The following is an 18560-nucleotide window of genomic DNA, read 5'->3' on the forward strand; positions in this document are numbered from 1 at the left end:
ACGTTTGTAGCTGCTGCAAAAGCTACAAAGTTACAAATTGAAGCCGAGTTGATTCAACTTCCAGATGCAAAGCTACAAAGCTACAACCGTAGCTGCAATGACACACGTCACTATACGGAGGCACGCTTGATGACTTCACGACCGTGTGAAAAACAGATTAGACTTTCTGACAATGCAACAAATTATGCTGTGATCTTTGCATCTTTTGCATCTGCCCGAGTGCAAACGCAACATATGTTATTTAGCCAGAAGTTACAGCACAAACGACCACACACACACAGCTGACCTTTCCTTGTGGTTGGTGTCATCTCCCAGCCTGGTCAGGTGCCACTCCAACCTCCGTACAGAACCAGAGTGGTGCTGAGCCTTAGCAGAGAGCTGAGCCACAGGACTAGACCCAGGGCTGCATGAAGGGACTAGACCACACACACACACACACATACACACACACACACACACACACACACACACACACACACACACACACACACACACACACACACACAAAAGGTTAAATTGCTCATCTAACGCCTGGGCTCCACTGAACCCTTCATTGATATGAAAAAGGGAACATAACATTTCCTGCATTGACGTTTAGTAATTGTGTTGCACAACACCCCAACTATGTAGGTTTATCATTTATACGTTTGCTCTGAAAGCAGACAAAGCGTAACCAATGAGCTGTGATCGTAAAAAAGGCCAATTCCGCAAATCTCTCCACCTCCACTTAAATAGGGTATGAAAAACATATTGAGAGCAGTGTAAAATACAATTACCAGTGGATATGTATTTCACCGTTTCACACAGGGGCAGTGGAAGGAGGGGTGTTACCAAATGATTGATAAAGGGCCGCTTGAAGTTCAGAATACAAGCGTGCGCTCGAGGTGTTCAAAGAAGCTTTCACTGGGGGTGGGGGGGCAAAATGTTTGACCCAGCACTTGAGGAAGCAGCAGACACTCTGACTGGCTGTCAGCGGAAAGCCTTTCTCTGGGTCATTAGGATCGCTGAACGCTCATTTGATCCTGAGCACCACAAGGAGCCTGCAGAGGTCCAGATCAAAGCGCTTCCTGGAACCCATCCCCCTCTCCGCAGACTGGCTTCACGCTTCAAAGACCGTACGGCACAGGGTTGATGGAGACAGGGGGGGCTTTGCAATTTACAGAGATTGTGCATTACATTCAACCATTCACACACTGATGCTGGAGGAAACTATTCAAGGCACCAACCTGCACATCAGGAGCAATTAGGGGTTCAGAGTCTTGCTCAAGGACAATTTGACACCAACTCTGGGGGAGCCCGGGATGGAACTGAAACCTTGCAGTTCCCATCCGGTCACTCGACCCCTGAGCCACTGCTGAACCACTGGCTCACTGACCCCAAAATATAAGGCTTGGAAAAGGGCTTGAGATTTCCGACTAGCTACACCGGGTATGATTTACATAACATCTATGGGATCGCGATCGTTTTGATCGTTTTGTGTGAAATGTTTTGAGAGCAAAAAAGGTCAGTACTTTTGGAGGAATTGTCTGCATCCAGCACCATCTGGAAAGAGTCTGGGGCCAGCAGGACACCAATTTCAACCAGCAAGGGACGGCTATCGGTCTTGTCTTGAGGCTGCCTGTTCTTGGTCTGAAAGAGAGAGGAAGAGAGAGAGAGACAGAGAGAATGAGAGACAGAGGAGGATGTTTTTTCTTCAATGATCCTCATTTTCTTTTGTATAATCTCTCCTCAGTCAGCAGACGTGCTTTCTTCGGTGTCTCACAGCATGCCACCCCAAAACTATTAAATGTGGCTTTGAAACCCTATAATGTGCGAGTGGGGGTGCATACTTAGTTTAGACTAGTCATTGGTAAAACAGCCTTCTCTGTTAGAGCCTCCCATCACTGGAACAGTCTCCCTACAGAACTAAGAGAGACCACCAACTATCTGAAATTCAACCTGAAAAGGTGGCTAAAAACAACTCAAATCTGTAATCATGAGTAACTATCAGCACTATTTAGTATTTATCACCGGTGTCATTTCTCACTTCACTTGCCGTTGTTCTGTCCCCTGTACCATGTTGATCTGTTCCTGTATTGTACTGTATCGTATTGTGTCAAATAAATAAATTGGTTAGACATGGGTTAAGGTTAGGTTTAGGTGTGCTGCCCCGTGGGAGGTTAGGGTGAGGGTTTGAGATTGAGTTGTAATGACTGGTCTAACCAAATCACTAGTCTAAACTAAGTATACTGTCTAAACTAAGTACTGCACCCGTATGTGCGAGTGAGACACTTCCACCTTATTTAATCAAAAACCGTATCTTTTGGAGTACACAGATTTAATATGTAAAAACAACTGTGATATACATACCCGGATAGCAATAATATTTCAGGTTATATCTGGTACTGTATATGCGATACATCATTTGTTTCATCATGCACTGCAGTATACACGTCCAAAACTGTTCACATTGCCCTTATGCCTGATGTATACTTGGTTGCTCATCATGTCTTGCACTTAAAATAGATAGATGGATATATACTTTATTCCCGAAGGAAATTTGGTTTGTCCAACAGCTCTAGTGCAATACATACTTACAGAATAATAAAGAAGCATGATGAACATAAAAACTACATTACATCTGTAGAAATAGAATGCAGTAAAAAAGACAATAGCTATAAGTTAAAAAGGCCTAAGGTAAGAATACAACACACCTAAAACAAAAAAGATACATTAACTGACAAACCGCCTCGTGTCCCCCCACGGCCCCCATCGATTCATTATCCTACTATAAATGTGCCACGTCTCTGCCTGCATGCGTATGTGTATGTACGGTTGTAATGCACGTAACTCGAGAACCGTTTGCCCCACGGACTTAAAATCCGACACACGCGGTCCACACCCAACGGGTATTACTAGGTTCCCAAGTTGCATTGTTCTCAAATAGGCCGATGGGCACGTACAGGTCTAGTACAGTCTAATGGCCCTTGGGATAAAGGAGTTCCTAAGTCTCTGTAGCTCTATATAGCAGATCTACAAGCTCACAGAATCATCTTTATTCACACCATAGTATAAGCACGGTGGCCATTTTGCACTTGTTGTTGCTGCCTTGTGATTGACCGATTAAAAAAAAGGTATCTCTGGTGAGTATTTAAATGTTTTCATTTGTGAGCAATGTGTCAAATTCCTCACATCTGAACATACATACCTACAACACTTGCTGTACACAGCCAATAAAACGATTGTGATTATGCGACAGAGAACCTGTTGCAGGAGCATGGTCGCCTTGTCCTCCGGCCTGGCGGTGGCGGCCTGGCAGAGGCCCCTCCCCATGCTGAGCTGCAGGAGGCGGACCGCGGCGGAGAGACGTTCTCGCCACGTCCCGTCGTCCAACAGCAAGGCTTTGTGGAGGTGTGTCCACGCCGCGTCCAACCGTCCGTCCTCCTCCTCAATCACCGCCAGCTCAGAGTGAACCTGACAGCGGGTGTCCAGCAACATACTGCGGAAAGCGCGCACACACACACAGTTAAAACTGGAAAAAACTAAAGGAGAATTCAGAGGAATACGTTTAAATAATCCAATACAATCAACATAATAAAAACTGTACATGATCGCTCCTCCCTTAGTCAAGTGCACTATACCTACCCCCCCCCCCACACACACACACACACACACACACACCTCTTTAGCCCCTTCCTTTTTCCCCCCATCCCGTACATCTTTTTTTTCCGATTTGAATTTGGTTATTTTTCATAATATTAATAATAACTTTATTTATATAGCACCTTTTAAAACACGTGTTACAAAGTGCAATGATTATGAATTGAATACCCAGGACGTGAATGGAAACAAGAGAGCAAGGACTTTTTTCGGTGATATCCTTTTGGACCGAGTGTACTCAATCAAACTTGCACATCACTGAAAAAAAACACTCATTATCCCATACAAAACTCCCTTTCCACGGGTACTAGGAGCACAAGTGCCCGCACATTGGCACCGAGCCACAACCATCAGTGATCACCATCGTCACCTGTGCGTGTTCTCCAGCACCTGGGCCACCCTGAGCAGCTCCGCCTTGACGTTCCTCCGTAGGTTGGGCTGCAGGAGGGGCAGACAGGCCCTCCACTGGGAGGCACACACCGCCTGCATGGAGCCGGGCTCTCCCTCTCTCTCCGTGCTCTGTAGGCACTGGTCCAGTTTGCGGATCACCTTCAAGCGCTTCTTTCCAACAAACAATGACAAATACGGACAGACAGGCTATATCTCTCCAGTAGCAATGGGTTTGGTAACGCTTGAGGGATACAGCATACATGACCAAGGAGAGCGTTCAATGGTATCGATTTAATATAATTGTGTATGCGTGTGTGTGTGTGCTTGCGAGTGTGTGCCCAAAGCATTCTTCAATCTAGTGTACAAATTAACAAGTTCTGCAAGAGATTTACCATAGTAATCAATCAAGTATGATAGGTGTTTTCAGCACTACAGTGGAATGCATCTTTGTACCAATTAGATAGCCCGATAGCTCGGCTGTTGTCTTAAGCGCACTCTACATTTTAATCAGATGAGATAATGAGAGTTCACGGCACTCATTAACATGCTTTGGAGACAAACACATTTCATATGGGTTTGAGTCGAGGACATGATGGAGTACCTCCACACAGGCTTTGGAGTAGTCATTCATCTTCCCCTCATTACTCAGAAGACACAGTTCACACTGGACACACTCTGTCATTATGCGCTGGCCAGCCGTCTGTAAAAGACAAGTTCTCCTTTAGGATTTGGGTCCATGACATAACATTATCACAGTGTACTTTACAGCATGGGGTAGGCAACCTTATAGGCTGGCACAGGGGCCAACAGAACATTGGCACAGGGGAGTGAGATCACTGGCACACTGGCATAAGTATGAGAGAGAGGATTCTTTTTTTAACAGTTCTACTGCGTAACCAGCGTTCCCCGCTATTTAATCCATGTGTCGGTGCTGCGTAATACACTAAACCCGCTATTTGTTTAATGTGTTTAATTAACCGTTTTTTATAATTTAAAAAAAGAGCGGATTTGTCGCGGACCTGGTGACGAGGCCGTCGCATTATGATGACGAAACCGGAAATCAAGCCATGCTCTGGGTTGCTAGGGCTTCTGGGAAAATGAGTTCAATGCAAGTGAACAGCTGGTTTGTTTGGACTACAACATGCTGTGCAGGCTGTTTTCGTTTCGCATCGTAATGGCGGCATGTAATGGGACTATTTTCCACTGGATTTTCGTGGATCAAAGTTGCAAATACTCCGGCGTATGCTCCAAAGGTAATAGATCAATCCTGGCAGCCTAGATAGGATGGATAGATTCATCTAAGGCCCCGAAAGTGTTAAAATGTATATAAAAAAGAAGTTTAATAAGTTCACTCACATCTATATGCAAATGACGTGCTGCACATGATTCTACATTTCATTCAAAGTTCAAACTGATAACTCTGACTGGGGGAGCGTCTGGGAGATAGGTGAGTCTAATGATCATCAATGGAAATCTCTCTAAAGAAGAAGAAGGTTGTTACTGTATGTATTGCCTTTGGACAATCTAAATCAGTTGGATATATTTAATGTTATTATAACTAAAGCTAGCAAAATAAACTAGAATAAATAAAACAGTACAGTAGTGCATCCCGTACATGTAGAGGTAGTTGTTTTATTGCGTCCCTTAACTATAAACTGTGTTTTGGGATGCAAAATGCACCCTATTTTAATCTCAATATCATTTTGTCAATATCATTTTGTGAAGAATCGTGCAGCACTTGTTGGCTGTCCAATTCATTTGACATTTTAGGTTTAAGCTTGGTTGTTGTCCGTTTAGAGCCACAGTAGCCACAGTTAGTTTCTTTCAACCAAGGTTCATGTTTTAGAAAGTAAAAGATGAGTGTTATTTTTTATTTATTTGCTGCCTTCTTTCATTTTAGGGATTGTAGCCGTTTATGACAGGGGTGGGGGCATTCGAGCATGGGGCTAAATGTCATTTTTTTCTGAAATGTTATTCTTGTATTATTTACTATAGTCCTACTCGACCCCAAGAAATTACAAAAGATCACGAGATCTGAATGTGTCAAATTGACATATTGAGCCTATGACACACAGTTCCCCCCCAGTAGGCCTCCTTCACATTCAGTAGATCCTGTGATCTTTTGTGGATATATATATGTAAATAATAAAAAAAATCGCCATAATATTTTGTAAAAGAAATACATATTTCCATGCTCGAATGCCCCCACCCCCTGTCAAAAACAGCTAAAATCCCTAATACGAAAGAAAGCAGCAAATGAAAAAAATAAATAACACTCATCTATTACTTTCTCTAATAACCTAAAACATGAACCTTGGTTGAAAAAAAACTAAAGTTGTCATTTAAGCCATTTTAGGCAGGAACCCCTTTTGGTGTTTCAAGCATTATGTTATACTTTAGCTATTGAAAAATAGCAGATCTACAAGCTCATAGCTACAAGCTTGTAGATCTGCTATTTTTGAAAGGTCTTGGAAATGTGGCGCAAATCTTTGAATATATATTCTTTCAGAGCGAACATTTTTAACTCAAATCTTTGCTTCTGGGGTTTTCAGATGGGGGACGGTGGGCAAATACATATATTTTTGGGGGTCCTTGACATGAAAATGTTTGAGAACGACTGACATAGAAACATGGGTTTTTCAGAAAACAGGATTTAGAAGATATTTGTATATGGTCTAAATGGGTAAAGTTCAAATGTACGACGGTGTCTCGCAGCAATACAATGTTGATCTACAGTAGAAGCGCACATAGCAAATCATCAAGACACGCTCGTAAATGTTCTATTTCCCCCCCGCACGACACCGGTGTAGGCCTACTGTACGTCAAAGTGTAGATTGGTTACGATCCATCAGCAGACAAGAAGCCCCTGTAAATGTGCTCATTTCAACGAAATCTATTTTAAATGGCTGAGATTAATGAAGAAAAAGTGTCAAGCTCTCTCACGGGAACACACACTCGGCTGGTTTATCACATCCCGTGTCGTGTTGTGTTCTCCCCCCACAGAGCGTGGGCGTCAAATTGTGTAGTAATTTGCATACATTCATCATATGTGACGGTGCACAGCTTTAAATACATGCTAACACAGTAGGAGGTCCAGCGTGATTATCGGTCACTCACGGCGTCTCCTGATGCAGACCTCAGCTCTTTCAGGCAGTCAGAGGCAGTCTCTGGATGCTTCAGCTGCAAGGACAGCAGGGACAACTCTAAGAGCAAGGCCACTCTGCAAAACCCAAGATATAAAAATAAAAATGGGGGTTTATGCAATTCACATCACTGTGCCATACAGGCACACAGTAATCCCGTGGGATAGCCATATGGGGATTTATTATAGTGGGAGTGGAGGGTTGCGATGGTGGAGATCAGACTGGGAGGGAGGAATTGTGGCTTTCCCTAGGGGAGAGGACATGTGATGGGTAAGCAGGGGGCTGTGCACCTCATTGTTGATTTTGATAGAATTTTTTATTTTAGTTTTATTCATAGGGCACATAGCCCAGCGCAGTGGTATATTAGTATCACAACGCGAGGCTACTATTTTTGCTAAACCCATTATCCCTAAACTTATTTTCCATTTTTTTACCATTTTGAAAAACATTTTTGAATAGTTCATCTAGCCGATCTACATCGACAATTTGTGAGTTTGTAGATTGGCTATTTAACTATTCAAACATGTTCAGGGATAAGGGGTTTAGCATGGACATTTTCGTTCGATCTTTCTAAATACACTGTTTGGGGAAGTGTTCCCCCACTATAAGTCATCATAGCTTAGTTTTCAATTAGTTTGTCAGTGAAAAAAAAGAGAGTCGATGAACATTCTTCGTCATAGAGTTGTTAAGTCGAAGAAACTCTGACACTGATGATGCACCTGTCTACTGGAGGGACGGGGGCGCTCTGCGGTGATGTGCATTCCACCAGGAGATCAAATGTTTCTTTGAGCTCGGCTCCAGCATCCTCCTCCTTCTTCAGCTTATCCACGTTGCTTTCATCTGTGTTGCTGTTGACATCAGGAGAAACGCCAAACGTGTTTATGCATGAATTCGCTCACGCACACACATGCACGCACGCACACATACAAGCACATTAAATCACTGAATAAACCCCAGGCAGGCATAATTCTGATGATGATGATGATGTTGTTGATGGCGGGGTCGATGTGAGTCATGCTATGCCTATTGCCTAATGCCTTTACAGCTTGAGCTTGTGATTTAGACCTGAGAACGATTCTACGAAAATGTCTAAATCGTCAGTTTTCTGAAAAACCTCATGTTTCTATGGGTACATTTTCACATCAAGGACCCCCAAAAATATATGTAATTGGCCGGCGACCCCCATCTAAAATATGTTGTTCCAGCTCACGTTTGATATCATTGAAGATGCGCTAGGACGTGTACACACGTCCTATGAATCCGTTGGTTGGATTACTTATGACGTGTGCTGTGGGCACGTCGGATGGACTGAACCTGTTAACGGCCCAGGCAGTAGGACCACCCCAATGACCCGGGTCCAGTACTCGCAGTGGGTGCGAGTTGGCTTTAGAGAGCAAAAGCTTTAGGAGCAGGAAAGACAATAAATCCTATATGTTAATCCTATATCACCTCATATGGCAAGCTGTGAATACATTTTCATGGGTTATGGCCTGGAAACTTCAGAAAGCCTTTGTGTTAACCTTCATGCTCATTATGGAGCAGGCGAGCAGCGTTTGTTTGCAACCGTGTTAACTCAATTGGTATCCGGATTAGGGAGGGATGCACTAAAACAAAGGGCACACGTAACAACACATTCAGAAAATAATCTGGCGACCCCAGAGTAACAATTATCAAACCAAACCAAGTACTGATGTCCCGATACACTTTTTTCGTTTGTTTTTTCTGTGTTAGCTGATACCGAATAACGATACCAGAGAATAATGTTTATAATAGAAATAAATCTTATTTTGAAGTCCACCGACCTGGAATAGTGTTTATAGTGTTGTGTTTATAGCAGACTCCTCACTCAAACGTGCACAAATCGAAAGCAAACTCCACATGCCCCAACATTTTATTTACCTGCCATAGTGTCAACCAACCCCATATCCCTGTGTTGGAATCGGTGGTTAGACTGGCATATTCACCGATACCGATTTGACCAAAAAGGGCCGATGCAGATACTTTTCCGATACAGATACAGTATCGGGACATCTCTAAAAGCAAGACCCTCTCACCAACTGCTTTTAAAAGAAAGTTTGTCACTTACTCTTTAAGTTGGTGTATTTTGTAAATAACGGTACATTGCTGGGTCATTTCATGGCAGTCCGTTTCAAAGAGTTTGTGTTGTACCTATAAGAGAGAGAAGAGTGATGTTGTAAGTGGTTCACCCCACAAAAATGGGAGTTCTACAGAACCAGAGCCGTAGAAGAAGAGAGTGGCGACACGCTTTGATCCTGCCGCAAAGCGGGGTGATGCTATGGGCTATATAGATCCCAACATTGGAACTATCCCATTGAGATAGAATGAGCACTTCCAAATTCCATTGTTAGAATGGGAGTCAACGCTATAGAGCGTCGCAGTCCGACCCCCTTTCAGAACGACGAGTGGCCCAGGAAATGAATCCCAATGCATTTTGCCCATAGGCTTTTCTTAAAGTATTTATTTAAAGACGGTTACGCTGCGGACAAAGCCAACTCGGATCGTGACAAATCATGACAATGAACACAATATTTTGGGCCGATCAAATCATTAGAAAGAAGAAAATAAAGGCAGGATACAACACTATTTGTTTTGTTTTTCTTCTTATAAATTATTTGATCGGCCCAAAACATAGTGTTCATTGTCCTGATTTGTCACGATCCGAGTTGGCTTTGTCTGCGGCGTAACAGTCTTTAAATAAATACTTTAAGAAAAGCCTTTGGGCAAAATGCATTGGGATTCATTTCCTGGGCCACTCGTCCTTCTGAAAGGGGGTGGGCCTGCGACGCTCTATAGTGTCGTCACTCTCATACTAGATCACGTTGTAGAGAACATAATGTTTACCACCAGGGTGAATAGTTTTGGATACAGATGAAGATGATTCAACTTGATGAAAAAAGATGTTTACCACCAGGGTGAATAGTTTTGGATACAGATGAAGGAGATGATTCAACTTGATGAAATCTTGGGTAACTTTGGCAAAGCTGCATGCGTCCGTCGTGTTCCCAGAGTCCACGAGGCACTCGACCAGGAGTCTGCAAAGAGAGGGAAGAGACGGAGAAGAGCAGAAACGAACGAGACGACTGAGACGAACGGCATCTTGCAGAACTATACAGCTGTAATTTTCTGAATCTATCGATGAACTCACTTCATTCAGACTGGGACAGTAGTCAAATATCCTACAGTGCTGCTTCCGCAGCATATCATATGCCCAGTAAAATACACAGCTAATGTATCAATTTCTAACATTTCAGAATGTACAACAACCATGTGGGTACACATTGGTACACAACATGGTAATGGTAAATGGTGCATTTATATTCACACAGACGGCAGAGGAAACTACGAAAGACACCAACCTGCTCATCAGGAGCAATTAGGGCTTCAGCGCATTGCTCAAGGACACTAACTCAGGGGGAGCCTGGGATCAAACTGGGGAACCTTCTTGTTCCTATATGCGGCCACTGCCGGCCTCATTGTTGAATGAACACTAAGGATTGCACTGTAACTGTGCACTGGACACTGATGCGAGGTGATTTGTAAGAGAGTGAAAAGGACACTTGCATCATGAGCCGAGCCCTCCAGCCGAGGTCTTGCTCTGCTACCTCCTCCAGGGCTCTGACCACCTGCAGGAGGGACGGCACGAGGTGCGTGCGTAGACCGGGACGCAGTAGAGGCCGCGCTGCCTGGAAGTACAGCACCGAGGCGTTGAAGACCAGAAAATGATATCTGGTAAAAAATAAATAAATAAATAAATAAATAAAAGTAATGGAACAAGACATGAGCCTGGGATCCCTGTAAAAAAGAAAATGTGCTATCCGTAGGAAGCACTACAATGTGTGCAGGTAAGAAGGTACCTGTGTACATATTAACAACTGTAATACAACAATCTCTCTTTAAGTATTCGTATTTCCTGGTCTGTTTCCGTTTCATGATGTTATGCATTTAGTAGAGTGCGCTGTGACTTAACTGGTCTGGAAAGCAAGCAACTAGATAACTGAGCAGTGAAAGGAGCTGATAATGGCTGCATACTATGTAGATGAGAAGTCCAATGTCTTGGTACATCTCAATTAACCCAACTATGTAGATGAGATATCCAATGTCTTGGTACATCTCAATTAACCCAACCAATTTTGCCAACTTTGGATGGAAACCTGTCTGAATTGCAAATGAGCATTGCAAATCTATTAACCAAAGGAGATCAATCCGCTACATTTCCAATTGAGAAATAAAATATTTATAGAATCTATATATTCTGGCCAGTTTGAGAGAAAGAAAGAAAAAGGGGAAAAACTGGGGGGGGGGGGGGGGGGGGGGGGGGTTGGGTGAGGGAGAGCCTGTTTGCATATCGCTAATTTATTCACCAGAGAGTGTGCTGTACATTAGTCTGGACTACATGTGATAGATATGTATTCCCTTTGCTGTTAGCCTAATTGGGAACATTCCCTCAGCATCTCTTGACATATTATGAGTTCATTAGGTGTAAGGATTCAGAGCCTTTGTCTCAAGACAAAGAAGATTATGTTTGATAGTTCATAGTTATTACATTTTTGTTTTCGCAATTTCACCACATGAGAATGTTGCCAACGTAATCTTCAAAGCCTGGAATAGAGGTCAAGAAAAGAAGCGTTTAATTAGTATATGGTATATGTTGACATTTCAATAATACATAGCAAGCTTCTGTCAGTGATGTTGTTCCTCCATTACTGAATGATAGATAGTCTGAAGGATGAAAGATGCTTTAGAAGTTAATTTCGTCGTTTAGAAAAACAGGCACTCAAAAGTTAAAAAGAGAAACCGAGAATGCTATGTGATTCCCTCTTTTTCTTCATTTTACTGTTGTTGGACAATGAAATTACTGGCTTCTTTTTAACATATGCGGGCCGGGCATACAATTCATTAATTTATATAATATACATAAAAGCATGGTATTGTTAAAGTATGCATTTTATGAAAATTGATCAGCGGTCATGAGGTGGTTGGTTGGTGGTGAGAGAAAGTGTTGTTGAAATGAAACTCCACTCTCAGCAAATCAGTCTACAATGTAGTCTTTGCAGCGGTGTCTTGCTCGCAGAGCACAGGGACGGAACGGAACGGTGCACCGTGCCGAATAATGGATACTATACTATGCATAACGACAGGTTTAACTTATAGCCTACCTGAGCGCACATAGCCTATACGGTAAGTATGCACACTTCACACTTGGTGCTGTGTGGTGTCGTGTACACAAGAAGAATGCCTTCTCCTCCAGAACAGATTCATTCGTCAAAGCAAACTTTTTAGTTTTGCTAGTGTGCAGTAAAGATGTAAGTCTACTTTTGTGTTTGTGTCTAAAACTCTCATACACTATTTAACAATAGGCTTAGGCTATATGAGCTGTTCTGTGTGCATGCACCATGACACCACTGAGTCTTTGTGTATTATCACTGAACTCAATGAACATGACATCCTTCTCCTCCTTCCAACCCCTCTCTTTTTTACAATTCCTTTTACTTAGTGGTATGTTAAAATATTACTGCTACTCCTGACAGACAACTGTGAAAGACATAGATACATTATTCAACTTCCCTGCCATTTTGAGAGGAAAGGAATGCCAAGATAACTTCTGCCGAATTGCACACCTTGGCTTGTCCTTTGATATCTCAATCGCCTTCAGGAAACACAGTGCAGCCTTTTCAAAGTCCTCCTGAGATGGGGAAAGGAAAGAGAAAATACTACATCAAACAATACCGTCTACCATTCAATCTGTGCTGTCATTTAATAATTTAATGAAGATACATGAGACATGAGAGAATAACATGAGAGAATATAGTAAATGGCAGGGAATGATATATGTTTATCACATGAGTACATAGTACTGTAGGAGTAGCAAAAAGTGTGTTGTTTTGAAGAAAATAAAGAAAATCTAGCAAAGTGGAAATGGGCATAGCCTACTGTATATGTGGAGTCACGGCATGATGAACCAAGGAATCCAGGGAGGAGATTGATTGTATAAGGGTTATACAATCAATCTTTATAACCAACCAATGGTTGTATAGGCCAAAAGAAAAGGTGGCCTGATACGTACAGTATGACACCACCATACAGCCAAATTGAAGAAAATTGGTCTACTGGGACTATGCATGCAACGGTTGACCCCAATCGTTACAGCTGTGTCTGAGATCATAATCATAATCTGCCTTTATTGTCCCAGAGGGACAGTTTCACAGTCTGTTCAACAAAAAAACAACAATAAAACAAACTAGAAAAGTTTGCTCCTCACTCAAAGCCCTCATTTAGACAATGTTGGAACTACATGGGCTTGCCCACTTCCAGCCCATGCAAGGTAGCCCACATGTAAACCATGTTGGAACTACTATGGGCTTGCCCACTTCCAACCCATGCCCAGCTAGCCCACGTGTAGACCACGTGGGATCCTCATAATTTGCCCAGTTCAAGCCCATTCCCACTTGGTAGTACTAGGTACCCATGTAGCCCACATTGAAACCACATGGGCCCAAAGTGGTCATGCTGGCTGGGCAGGTGGCGCTATAACAGGCCAATTTGAAAAAAGGGGTCCAGCGGTGCTTGTAGCATGTCGTACAAAACTGTAGGCACAATATTTGTACAATTGACTATGCTTACCATAACTTTGCGTCACTAGGCTTTCCACCTCGGAGGAAAGCTGAGGTCTGTGTTAATAAATGGCTGTGATCCGGTCAGGAGCGGATGATATCGTATGTCTTGTTGTAGTCACTGGCACTGGGGTGCAGATGTTTATCCGACATACCAAAAGTCTGACATGCGCAAATCACCGGTTGCTCCCGACATGCGCTGCGTCCTCGACATGGTCAATGTTAGGGTAGGGTTTCGGACTAATGACTGTCGGACTCTTGGTATGTCGGAACACATGCAGGGAATTATTTTGGGAAGTTCTTATTCTGGTTGTGGTTCCAGCCCGATGACTACAAACCAGTGACTAGAAGTCTACAACATGACGTAAGATATCCGGGCGGATCATGAACCCGAAAAGGAATGCTTCCCAGGCTATGCTTAGTACTTACCACACTCCCAATGGTCGACTGGGACATTGTCAGCTGGCCCTCACAGAGGTAGGCTCGAGACAAGAATTGATTAGCCGGTGGTTGACCTTCAAAGTACATCTTCAGACACGCCGTGCTTATCTCACCGCATCCCAGCTGAAACACAAGCACCACAAACAAATGGTCAAATAATGTAGATAATCCAACCCTGTCCCTCATATCAGCATGTTTCTAATCAGAGGCAAGAAAATATAGTGTGGCTAAAAAAAAAATGTTAGCCACACATGGGCACTCCACTCACTCATTTTTCTGCTCCAGGCAGGGAAAGAAACGTTGTCAACGCACATTCAGCTGCGCACAAATATCTGCACACAATAAAGCCATGAGCAATGCTGGTTTTTTTGTGCAACTTTAGATCGCTATTCGTGTGAAAATAAAAATTATAATGTAAATGTTGACATTCCCAAAAATAGGAACACCAGGTTGAAAGTGGCTAATAAACTCTGATTGTAGACCAGAACAAAATGGGTTACATTTCACGTGTAGATGGAAGGGCAGGAATTGAGATGCACTTGACTCACCAAAATCAGATTAATCCGCAAAATAAAATCAGCGGTGTACTGTATGTGTATGTATGTGTAGTTCTGTACATGTATACCGTAATTTCCGGACTATAAGCCAGGACCTTTTCCCCATGCTTTGAACCCTGTGGCCTATACAACGGTGCGGCTAATCTATGGACTTTTACAGCTAACGGCCACTAGGGGACCTTCTAAATATATCTCTATGGCCACCTGCAGCTTATAGTCCAGTGCAGCTTGTATATGTACACATTTGTTTTTTTCCCCCTAAATGTAGCTGGTGCGGCTTATATTCAGGTGCGCTTTATAGTCAGGAAATTACGCTATATGTTTTTTTAATATTTGTATGTATATATATATATCAACTGTATTCTAACGCTGACCAATGGAAGTGACAGTGATATATGACGGAACAAATTATCCAAGTTGATGATGTCATATGCCCATTATGGTCTAGCCCTATGGAATGTATGGAATGCATATGCTAATAAAAACAACTTAATACTTCCTAAGGATAATATGAGCATCAAAGCAATATTTTAAATACTTTTTATTAGCATGTGCATTCAATACATTCCATAGGGCTGGACCACACACACATGGACATATGACACCATCAACTTGCGACGGGAGTAGTTCCTATTGCGTGAAAGGTTCTTTATTTATGAAAGAAATAAAATATTTAAGGTGTTTTTATTTTTTATTTTAGTTATAGAGGGCAAGTATAATGTTGTAAGGCATATTTGTCTTATTAGTCAGAATGACGCCCCTGCTTGTAATACATTATTGAGAGGTTTGGAAGTGCTTTAATGCATGTCTGAGTTGCTTCCATTTTCCTTGCTAGCTTTTTCCCATGAAAACAAATTTGACCAAAAAGTATTTGCATATTTTAATAGCTTATATGCTATAAAAGGTTGAAAAATGTGCCTTCTATCTTTGTTTCACTTCATGTTCATATCAGTGCAACTAATATACCATTGGCCCAGGCTAATTATGAAGCTTATTAGTAGTCAATACTGCCCAATATGCCAATCCTTCTGCCCTAGGGTAGTTAAGACCATTAGCGAATACTATAGGCTTTGTCCCTTAATGTAGGCAAAACCAAAGAAATTAATGATCATCGATTTCAGTAAGTGTAATGTCAGCAATTCTCCAGTACCGAAGGTACAGCTGTTGAGACTGTTAAAGTAAATGAACGTAAAACGAAGGCTTTTACGTTTTTTTTATGTTACTGTATGCCGTTTGGTTTGTTATAATAACCCATGTAGCTCATCTTAGCACAAGCTTTTCACACCATTGGAATGCACTGATTTTTTTAATGCATACACATGGCAATAAACCAAGTCTAGTCTACACAGCACTGTCCCATATTATAGCCAGCCTAAATATCATGCCAATAGAAATCGGTTTACACAATTAAAACCTGTACTGGAAAAATAACACCCAAGAAAACGAAGAAATACAGTTCTGCCATTCAGTTCAAGAATATTACCCGGTGTGTGCTAACGAGGTCACGTAATTCTATCACTGTCAGGCACAGCCTAGATCTCCGATCCAATTAGCAGGATCACTAGATTCTGTGTATCTAAGCAAGTCAGACAGACTTATTAATTTGCATTCCTTCTGGTCAAAGTGCTGTGTACTACAGTAGCAAGTTTCACTACACTTCAAGGGAAGGTTGGTCTTGATCCTTTTGTTGCTGAAGTCAGATGTCTCATGTCAGAAGGCTGTTTGAAACATCATGTCTTAGTACGTACCACAGCCAGCCAATGCAGCCCCAGGAATGATGCACATTAAGAGCAACAGTCAATCTCCCTGCCCAGTGCCACTGCCTACACAACAAAACATGCAGTTCCAGGTCATGGTATGTGTCACCACTCCAAAAGGGTCTTTTATTTCTGGGTAGAGCATTTTTATTCAGTGCCAAGTCAGTGGTTCTCAGAGTGGGGTCTGGGGACCCCCACAGGTCCTTGAGGGACCAGCTAAATGATAGTAGGAAACAATATGGACCTTCATGAGACTGTAACTTTATGGGAAACAAAAGGACCCATTTGGTTCCATTTGTACAAATAACATTGACTGTACAATATAAATTGGGGTCCCAGAGATAGAAATGGGGGCCGTATGCAGGTCAAACTGGGGGTTCTTTAAAATCCTCTCTCATGGGGGTGTCCATGGCATAGCAGGCATACCTTTCCAAAGGGTGGTCCGTGAGCTAATAATTGTCAATTTGGGGGTCCTTGACATGAAAAAGTTTGGGAACCAGTGATCTATCCAACCAATGACTTTCAGACTATGCAATGTTTGTTGTAGTGTTGGCATTCTATACTTCTGTTCTGCATTAGTCTAATGATAGATAGCCCTATCTTACACAATATGCATAATGCCTATTTATGTTTTGATGTACAACTTGCAGTTGAATTGTGAATATTTATTGCATGCTAGTTTGGAACCTTGATCACGTTAATTGTCACGTAGCCCAGTGGTTCCCAAAGGACCCCCAAATTGACAATAATTAGCCCACGGACCCCCATTTGAAGAGAAAAATGCCAGGGCCTCCCATAAGAGAAGATTTTTAACGGCTCTAGCAGTGATTCTCAATCATTTTAATTTCAAGGAACCCTCCAGTTTGACATGCATTAGTCTATGGACCCCAGGCCGTTTAATGGCATTTCTATCTCTGGGACCCCCAATTTATATTGTTAAATCAATGTTAATTTAACTCAACTACAAATGGAACCTAACGGGTCTGTTTGGTTCCATTTTGTACACTCTCAGAGTTACAGACCCTGAGACCCATAAGGGTCCATTTGGTTCCTAACTATCATTTATCTGGGGACCCCCTGGAACTCCCTCAGGTATCCCTGGTACGTAGCCTACCCTCCGCAACGAGGCTACCATAATTTGACCAAAGAAATAAGTACCACACAACAACACAAGTCTTGTTCTAAATTAAATATGAAGAGCCCTGCACACAAATGTCCTCGTTCTCACCTGCAGAGCCTCCTCGGCACACAGAACCTGCAGCTCTGGGGAGAAGCACGCCGTTTGTTTGGTTGTCGCTCCATCTCCTATCCTCCCAACAGCTGCGTCTCTGATGAGGCGGTAGGCTGCTCGAACACCTCCAGGGTCTAAAAAAATGTTAAAAAACAAAAACAAGTGAATAACAAAAAGTCACATAAGAAAAGGGTATATACTTTCAGAAGACAGTGGTGGCCAGTGCTATGCCTAATTAAAGACCAAAGTTACACAAACACATGCATATTAAAATAATACCGTTGTGTTCTTTTGCCTTGTTCAGGTGCTGGCGAATAATAAGATCCATGTCGGGCTACGGGCCCGGTTACGGGTAGTAGGCTACGGGGGATTCACAGGTGGCTTTGTGATGGCTTGTTAACTCAACGACTTTTGACAGCACAGCACCATGATAGTGCAATTTATTTATACTGCACTAGCAAACACAACGTCTTTACAAAAACATGCTGTAGGCTGCGTAAATAAATTATAGTTCCTCGTCGTCAGAACCATGCATTTTCACGACACAAGTTGCGTTTGGTAGTTTGGTTTGGGCTAGCGTATCTAAGCAACTGAACGGAGAGGAGTCAACGACGGTAAGCGCAAAGGTACAATTAATGTGCTTCGGCAACTGCAGACAGACGGGGCATAAATACAGTACACACATACCATCTCACATCTGATAACTTTTTTAATCCGTAATGTTTTATTTTTATTTCACTCAATGGTGCACATGCAACGTCGCACCATGG

The 18560-nt window shown here is 42.5% G+C and overlaps 1 protein-coding gene across 1 annotated transcript in view; it reads right to left on the minus strand.

Moving 5' to 3' along the window:
* The window catches only part of cfap46 (cilia and flagella associated protein 46), a gene marked incomplete at both ends in the record, with an annotated part of 99201 nt that extends 81083 nt beyond the window's left edge, over window positions 1-18118 (minus strand). The window contains 16 exons of the mRNA XM_080782158.1: window positions 287-416; window positions 1512-1629; window positions 3244-3478; window positions 4010-4200; window positions 4631-4729; window positions 7147-7249; window positions 7892-8020; window positions 8418-8556; window positions 8693-8776; window positions 9293-9341; window positions 10099-10225; window positions 10755-10919; window positions 12812-12876; window positions 14234-14368; window positions 17788-17924; window positions 18070-18118. Of these exons, the coding sequence (XP_080638284.1) occupies window positions 287-416; window positions 1512-1629; window positions 3244-3478; window positions 4010-4200; window positions 4631-4729; window positions 7147-7249; window positions 7892-8020; window positions 8418-8556; window positions 8693-8776; window positions 9293-9341; window positions 10099-10225; window positions 10755-10919; window positions 12812-12876; window positions 14234-14368; window positions 17788-17924; window positions 18070-18118 (1955 nt within the window). The remainder of the gene's footprint in view (window positions 1-286; window positions 417-1511; window positions 1630-3243; window positions 3479-4009; window positions 4201-4630; window positions 4730-7146; window positions 7250-7891; window positions 8021-8417; window positions 8557-8692; window positions 8777-9292; window positions 9342-10098; window positions 10226-10754; window positions 10920-12811; window positions 12877-14233; window positions 14369-17787; window positions 17925-18069) is intronic.
* Between the last annotated feature and the right edge of the window lie 442 nt (window positions 18119-18560).

The sequence above is a fragment of the Protomyctophum bolini genome, assembly GCF_963924005.1.
Source record: "Protomyctophum bolini genome assembly, chromosome: 14".
Lineage (NCBI taxonomy): Eukaryota > Metazoa > Chordata > Actinopteri > Myctophiformes > Myctophidae > Protomyctophum > Protomyctophum bolini.